Consider the following 8,656-nt stretch of genomic DNA (forward strand, 5'->3'; position numbering starts at 1 on the left):
TGCAGTAGTTTATAATAATGCTCAGATGTTTATTTTCTGCTGATAAACTTGTTAACCCTAATCACATCTTCTCTAATGTATAATCGCTTCATCAACATGTATGTAATTTTTCAACACAAAGCTATGACATGCAACTTTCACACGCAAGTGAGGCTCACAAGAAAACTGAAGACATTTTTTTGCAGCGTACCATCCTGTACTGTACTTTCCCCAATAGACTTTGCTTTTCAGTTAACTAACCTGAGATTGTCCAGTGATAATGGTAATTGAGAACGTGCTCACAGAGGGGCTGTGATGATATACTGGGAACAAAAAGATAACCGTGGTGGCTTATGAACCTCGGACTCCCATGTAACTGGTGGGAAGAATGGACGTACATCTTAAGATGTTGTTGTTTTTTAATGACAAGAATGAGCAGAAATACAGTGATCTCAAAGCAATACAATACAATAATGTTGACTACATAACAAAGAGTGATATATACATGCTTATACAACTTTTGAATCCAGGCAAAATCAAGAATTTGGCATCTTTTTTCATAAACACACATATAAAAAATGTTTTGATACAACCCCTTTCATTTTAAAAAGATACGGTAGTCCATGAAACCATCCTCCTCACACTTTGTCTAAAACACTATTCAGCAGTGTTTTTTATTTATTTATGGGGCCAAAGATAGACAGAAATGGGGGGAAGGGAGAGGGAAGCATGCTCTTCCAGGTGAGCAAATGGGATACCCCAAACAGTGTGATTTTCAATGTTCAAATAGATCCCCGTGGCATATAGCACAGTTTACATGTACACAAATTACAAATTTTCATGTGGGATGAAAAATCCATGCATATCCTTGTGTAGGTCAGCCTTCACGTATGCTCGAGCTACTTCTTTGAATGTTCTGCCGTCAAGAATCAGGATGAAACCAGACTGTCCTGGGTTGGAGTTGATGACTGACGTTAGGACCACACCTGCAAATGGAAAGGAAGAGGCTTTTGTTAGAGTGCAAAGAATTTAAAAGTGCAGGTTTTCAAGGAGGTCCCCCATGAGGGAGCTTATCTTTTTAGGCAGATGTTTCTATCCATTTGTAGCAGACGTACTGTAGCATACGCACAGCAATTATATACATGTCGTACATTATGCATGCACACCACACAGTATTCTCACCATCATCCTCTGACTCTCCATTTGGTCTGCGGATGAACACAGGCTCTGACGGCCAGCAGTTGTCTTCACTCCAGTAGGTCTTCTCCTTGGTTTCCATGTCAAGCTTTGCAATCTACATTAAATTAAAAGAAGAAAAAATAATTAGCATAAGACACACATTTATTTACATGAATTATTATTAAAAACATAAGCAATACATAAAATGGCAACATTAAACATAAAATATTAAGTTAATCTGATTTATTTAAGAAATATTTTCCCCCCACTCGTCTTATTTCTTTTTCTTTTAACTTACATGTCCAGAATCTTGCACAAATCGCTTATCATGTAGACAACCAATGCCCATGCAGGACTTCGCCCCAACTACAAGCCATATACTTACAAAAGAGCAATAAAGATGTAAAATAGACCTTCTTAGTTATGTAAGTATGCATATGGAACTGGCAACAGCTGTTAGCTGGTCAGAGTGACTAAAGATCATTTAGAAATCAAGTCTCTTTTCCTGGAATCAGATGCCAATGCTTCTAAGTACCACAGAGTAGTACTACATTAATCTATTGTCGTGGGCGGCTGGAGCCGATCCCAGATTATATATGGCAGGACAGGTCAACAGTCATCCACAGGGATGAGGCAAAAAACAAAAAACATTCATGCTGACGTTTACACTTGTTGCCAATTATCCCAACATGCATGGGACTTTGTAACTGTGGGAGGAAACCCATGCAGATACTTGTACTCCATACTGTGAGACACACACACAGGTGGGCAGAGTGGACCCATAAACTGTGAAACCCCTGTTTCATTAATGCAAAATAGAAATAAAAATGACCTGAAATCCTGGTCATAATGTGCAATGTCTAATAGTGGAAGGCAATGTTGTTTTTAGAAACTGAAACACAAAGTGAACTCACTATAGTTATAATTAAATTAGTGGATAAACATGCAGAAGCATATTTGCTTCTAACAAATAACTGTAATTTTCCACCTGTTTCATTTCCTATTTGTGTTCCTCATCGTTGCAGTCAAAAGGTATGATAAATAACCGTCTATTGATTAATCTCTAAAAAGGGACCAAAATAATTGCGTATGTCAGTACAAACATATTTATATGTATACATATATAATATTTCTTCCAATGACTTTATCTAGATTTATGACTAAGATTATTTTTTATGGTGTTGAAATAACCAAAAATAGAATTGCTGATGTGGCATCATGCAGTGGTTCAACTCATGCATACATATCACATGTTTTATTACTGCTCACATGTTCAAGTGCTTTAAATAAAGGCATTTTTTCCCCTTGCGTATGTAAGTTTTACAATTACATCATACAATTTGACCTGAAATGAACTGACCTTAAATATTTCATCACATAAAAATGTTTTCTTACTTGGTGTGACAACTGCTCATGATCATTTAATTATTATTATTTTTTTGCTTGTCCGGCTTTGCCTTTAGTATCACAAACAACATTAAAATTTAAAGCAAAGCTTTCTTCTGTTGTTGGAATGGTGCGTCAAGTGGGAATGAATAAAAATATCTTATTGTCTGAACCAGGATGTTTCCTGTTCCTTCTTCCTCTTTGCAGACAGTGTGGGTATGCAGTGACACGTAAGGGAAGCTCTTTTTACACAAGCCTCACTGAGTTTATCACTTCTTTCCATTGTTTCTGTTACCTTGATATACAAGTATGCCCATTGGAAAGGACATGCGAGTATTTCAGCCAAAGCAATGAAGTGGTTCTGTCTTTGTTGCGGCGATCAGCTGCTCTCAAATCAAAGTGTTTCCTATCTTCTGTTACGTCAACTGGTAACTCTCAGTTCTCCAATTGGTTTCCTACCTCTGTAAAAACAATGCTGCCAGGAACAATCTGTTTCCCAATAGCCCTACTTGTAGAAACGCTGTTCTTCTGCCTGTTTCTGATCTCTCTTGGCAAATTATACCTAAGAGACTGTAAGAAATCACGACGACGGATGTTCCCACCAGTTCTGTTTGACAATAGCTGAAATTTAAAACAATAGGGAGTAGATACCTCTTTTGACAGTGCGGACTCCTCCACGCAGTTCCCATAGACGAATCGGTGCTTCTTGCCATTGAAGTCATAATTCATTCTGGGTAATTCAAAACCTGATTGGGAAAAAAAAAAGATTTGTGTGAACAAATACATCTCTCTTAAAGACAGGTAAATGGATGTTAAAATGTATTTGCACTATTTTAGTGAGACAAATAATCATGCTGAAATGTTCAGGAAGTACTAAGAGAAGTACAAAAATAATTTTTATATTAAAAACCACTAACATAATTTGCAGCACAATGCATTTTTGTTTGCATATACATTAAAATAATTACATAGCCAATGCTTATATATGCATATGTAAACCAGATCAAATGTGCATTGACAATTCAAATGGTACCATGTGGCCATGAGAGGTTACTGCACCTTGTGCACACAGCAGATAGACAACAGCATCCTAAAAGACTTCTTGACATTCTATGCTCAAGGAAATTAAGTCTTTTATACATTTCATTTCACTATTCAGAATCGTTTTAATGGGCATATTCATTGCATTCATTTCTGCTTTTAATGACAACTTTGGAATCTAGCTTGCTAAAGAAGTGTATTTTTTTCTGAAATAAGCAAATCAAATGTCCATGTAAAAGCAACAGGGCAGTTATAAACAAAGAAATGTGCAATTGTGCATGTAAGAATGATGCTGACAGCAGTTCAATCACAGTGTTAATGTTTATCATTAAAATAAAATAACTAAACAAAATGGCACTCAGAGAGCACAGGTCAATGGAGCATTCATGTGCTCATCAGACAGTGTCATCTCCCAAGTAAGGAAGTGGTTTTTCTGACTTTGAGGTGTTCGTTAGCTTTAAGTTGTAATGTGGAAGCAACATGGACACTACAGAGAAGAACATTTCAACAGCATGTTGATAGCTGTTGCCAGTATTTGCATGAGATGGAAGAGCAAAGGAAATTGATGAAATGAGCCATGAAATATGACCAGGAAACTTGTTTGACAACACTTGAATGCAGCACGAGGGGCCTATCTCAATTTAACTAAATAGATTTGCCCCATTGTCACTGATATCTGAGTCAGTATTGGGGTGATATACGATATTTGAGACTGGTGTTGGTGCAGTTCTAAGAAATAATATTTATTTTTAATTTTTAATTGATGAACCATAATGATTTGTTTTGCTCTCAGAGTCTATGTGAGTGCCAATGGTTTTACCTTCACAGAACACCTCTGCCTGGCAGATTAGTTTGCCTTCTTTCTCTTTCACCGCACTGGCTGTCGTGTACTTGAGTTTCACCAGGTCCTCTCCAACTGCCACACCCTGCAAAACCCAGTCAAAAAGAAATAAAAATTGAGTGTTATTCATAGGAACATGTTCTCAAAATTTCTGAATGAAATCCATTTGTTTCTCCAGTTGTTGTTTTTTTAAATCACACCTTATCTGAGTGGGTGGGAAGTACGAATCGTTTGTAGCTTGGCTTGGAGTAGCTTTCATCATGGAACCCGGGATTTTCCTTTAGCTTGTTCAGGTAGAACATCTCATAAAGGCTGTTATCACTGTAGGCGATGACGTCAAAGACCACATGACCGTCTTCCTCGAAAGCATTCACGTGATGGTAGACAACCATTGCTCCTGTGAAGTACTTTGTCTCCACCTCTTTGCCGGTTTTTCTGTCAATCAGGTGAATCAGCGTCTGTAGAAGAAATTAAGATAAATGCGGTTATGCTAATGCAGGTTTTCCGTCCTTAACAATGGTAAACTTGTGTGCACCCTTTTCCCCCAGATATCTACAGTAGCAAAGAACGACGTACAAAACAACAAACAAACTCACGTTTTCCTCAGGGCAGAACTTGAGGCAGCTCGCCCAGTTGACTCCCCTCATGTAGGCAGTGGCCATCCTGAGGATGTCCAGTTTAAAAGGCTGCTCGATGAAGATGAAGTAGTTGTCTGTCATGCCGAAGCTGTGGTAGTAGCTGGGTGTGAGCAGGGAACGGCAGGGAACTGTGCAGATCACCTCCACATTCTTCAGCGCGGGGACGTTCTTGCCTTTGTCTGAAGGTTTAAAGTAAAGAGCAAAAAAAGGTTAGAGAAAAGGACATCAGTTTATCTGCAGAAAAGTGTAATGCTGTGAAGAGTTCATTGAAATTGTTGAAAATGTTCTCCTGTCCTATCATGCATTTTAATAATTTTGTGCTACACCTTTAATTTTCTATATCTTCAACACAGCTGATATGAAAACAACACAGTGTATCAGGACAAAGTAAAGCAAGTTATTAGGTTTATGTACCTTTCTCTTGGACAGCAGGGACTTTGAACAACATATATTTAGTCTTGCCCTTCTCTGCGATTGAAGTTCCAATGTTGTAGGCATTGCCCTCTTTGTCGTAGTGCGGATGGGATGAGGCCAAGTTGACCGGAAGGTACTTCATGTAGTCCACCTGGGTGAAACAGTCGAGCAACTCATGAGCTCTGAAGTCAACTCTTCACTTGTGGTAATACTGATAATTGGAGATTAAGATCGGCAGAGGGACATTACCTTGTCCTGGGTTTCCAGTGTCACAGGATCAATCTTGCGGATGTAGTTGGTTTCAGAGGTGGCGTAATAGTCCTTTCCATATTTAATGAAATTACTTGCACCGTTGTCCGTGAAGTCAGGCACTGTGTGGTTGAGAAAGGTAATCGCCCTGAAAAGTAAGACAAAGAAATGTAAAGGAATGCTGCATACAGCTGTGGTAGAAAGGACCCTGGGGGGGGTGGGGTGGAGGGTGGCACATCTGCATCTCAATGCACTCACAAAATACCCAATTAAGTGTAAACCCCTATATCTTTGAGGGAATACACACCCTTAACCAGACTGTTACATAAAAACAATCAATGGGAACTCAGAACTGTGGGTAACAAACCAATACTTCAGGTATATTTGACTGAAAATAAATACAAATAAAACTACTACAGTGATGCCATGAAGGAATAAAAGTGTGCTCACTTGACAATGAAGTTCTTGCTTGGGTCTGGGTAGGCCATTGTCCCCATTTCAGACACAACTATCCTGTTTGCAGCCATGTTAGCTTTGTAGGTGTCCCCTCGAAGAAATCTGCTCCTGTGGGTCACTCCACCTGGAAGAAGAAAAATGTTTAGTGTGCTCTCTTCACTGACACGATGCTTCAGGTGTAACAGACATAATGTAAGATCAACAAGTGTAAAGCCATCAATTTACCATCTTTAAAGTCGAAGCTGCTCATGAGGGCCATGCCATCAAACCAGTGGTCGTAGCGGGTGTCCCCCACAGAGAAGAGGCCGGGGCCATTGCGCAGCAGCGTGCCTTGCAGCCAGCTGGGAATATTCCCTAAAATGAGAAGTAAAAAAATAAATGAAAAACTCTAAACATTCAGCGTTATTAAACTCGATGCGTGTTCAAAAGAAGTTTAAGAAGTAGACCTACCTTTTACTTCTGCCTTGCAAGGCTCCGGGCTCTCCACTGCGTTCTTGGAAAAGTCTGTTGACATGTTTGCTGAGAGCTGAGTGAATTACACTCGGAGGTGTCTGAGTCAATTCTGCAGTCATCAACAGCGCAAACCACTCCCTTTAAAGGTCTTCTCAGGGGGTTGGCAAACGACGTGTTCACTTATCTGCGTCCTTGGAGGACTCACTTGTAATGTTTTCCTTGAAGTCTGTAATTTGAGCGCTCCTCAGAATACAGCCCGCGCCTACTTTCACGGTAATCCACGAATTCTTAACTTTGTACCCGGTGCTTTTATTCCCCCTTTCTTTTCCACTCCATCTTTTCGCCGAGGTTTAATTTATGAGCCATTTTCCCCCTAATATTAAAATAGAGTGTATTCTCACCGGCCAGTTCATTGTCTACTGTGACCCAGTACAGCCCTGTGTATGGCAGTTTATTGCTGCCACCAGACAAAGAAAAATGGATCACAACAAATTTACAACGTGAAATGTTATTGTCATAACAAAAAGTTTTTTAATAGTAGGTTTTAACAAGCTCATTTCACGTTAGATAATTAATTACACCCCCGATCCAAAAAAATCGCTGTGAAAAAAGATTATAAAAACAGAATGAAATGATTTGCGACATACATTCAATTTAATACAGTACAAAGACAAAATATTGTAAGATATTGTAAATATAGGCCTATAAAATAATTCTGAATTTGAACTTTTTTGGAATGGTGATTTTTACGACAAACAACTTATAACGAGAACATTTTACTTGTTATAACAATGCACTGTGTATCTTGTGAAATGCTTCATGATGAGAATTAACTTGTTATAACACATAACGTTTCAATTGATAATATGATAACTTGTTATAACAAGAATAGTTCCACGTCATAACAACATGTTTCATGTTATAACATTATAACTTGTTTCTTGTTATAACAAAACAAATTGTATATTGTTAAAACAATACAATATTGATTTTATAATGTGATTAATTGTGTCTGTAACATAATATGTTTTAATATAAGTAGTATATTGTAATAAAAATATAAGAATATAAAACATAACTTTTCGTTATAGCATTAAACATTTCATATTCTAACATTGTTATAATAACAACAGCAATTTTACAGTATACTAGTAATAGTATAGAACAATTTCGTATTTCGTTATGATGTGAAAAAACTCATCACAGCATAAAATATCTTCTCATAACATGAAAAATATCTTGTTATAATAAAATATTATATAAATATAAAATATTCACATTGAAGTGTAATACTGAGTGTTTTTTCTTTTTTGTGGCAGCAATGAACAACCATAAAAGAGGTAACAGTTTAACTACATGTTTATCTTGTTTTTCTATCTGAGGTTGCAGAGGGCCAGAATATTAGAAGTATTAGTATTATGCACTGGAGTACAAGACCATCATCCACTATGACCCAGTAATAAACTGAAGTAGAATTATTTTTTTAATTTTATTATTTTTAAAAGTAGAATTCATGGAAGAGCTTTTATATTTGATTGTATTACATTGTACAGGTGTACCTAAAGAAGTGGCCATGGAGTGCATGGCTGCATGTTAAGTGGTTATCTCTTACTTTACCTTTGGCTTCTATGAATAGATCATATTATCTGCAATCCCCTACTTTTGCCCTCCACCACATGCATTTCTGTCCCCCTCTCTTTCTTGTAAGGAGTTTTACTGCGAATTTAGAATAATCTTATAACTTAAGTAACTTCTGTTATCTGCTATGGTGACTTAAGTTATAATATTGCTATGATTGCTTTATGATCTTATATCAGTAAAAAGTTGAGTTGAACTCTGTTTTATATCCTTCACTATCACATATTCTGTGAGATTTTTTTTCTTGGAAATAATTGTAGTGACTCCAACAGAGTAACAGGAAACTTCTATCATCTGCAGGGCTGTTGTCCTGCACTTGATAATATTAGTGTTCAGGGATGACTCGCAATTCATGTTAGAGAAGCAACTCAAAAAGTAGCAA

At 37.4% G+C, this 8,656-nt stretch overlaps 1 protein-coding gene across 1 annotated transcript; it reads right to left on the bottom strand.

Annotated features, from left to right (window-relative positions):
• Nucleotides 1–389: 389 nt before the first annotated feature.
• On the bottom strand, nucleotides 390–6,862 carry bco1 (beta-carotene oxygenase 1). Its single transcript, XM_059327172.1, has 11 exons — nucleotides 6,634–6,862; nucleotides 6,409–6,537; nucleotides 6,178–6,307; nucleotides 5,728–5,875; nucleotides 5,479–5,629; nucleotides 5,023–5,243; nucleotides 4,627–4,884; nucleotides 4,406–4,511; nucleotides 3,196–3,290; nucleotides 1,162–1,273; nucleotides 390–965 (listed from the first exon to the last, which is right to left on the bottom strand). Exons 1-11 carry the CDS (start codon nucleotides 6,695–6,697, stop codon nucleotides 808–810), a joined length of 1,572 nt encoding a protein of 523 aa, XP_059183155.1. The 5' UTR covers nucleotides 6,698–6,862; the 3' UTR covers nucleotides 390–807.
• Nucleotides 6,863–8,656: the final 1,794 nt, after the last annotated feature.

Source organism: Centropristis striata, chromosome 23 (assembly GCF_030273125.1).
Source record: "Centropristis striata isolate RG_2023a ecotype Rhode Island chromosome 23, C.striata_1.0, whole genome shotgun sequence".
NCBI lineage: Eukaryota > Metazoa > Chordata > Actinopteri > Perciformes > Serranidae > Centropristis > Centropristis striata.

Coding starts and splice junctions, on each gene's coding strand:
- bco1 (XM_059327172.1), bottom strand. CDS start 6,697: ATGTCAACAGACTTTTCCAAGAACGCAGTGGAGAGCCCGGAGCCTTGC. Junction 5,244..5,478: donor CCCTGCTGTCCAAGAGAAAG/GTACATAAACCT, acceptor TTAAACCTTCAG/ACAAAGGCAAGAACGTCCCC. Junction 4,885..5,022: donor AGTTCTGCCCTGAGGAAAAC/GTGAGTTTGTTT, acceptor TTTCTTCTACAG/ACGCTGATTCACCTGATTGA.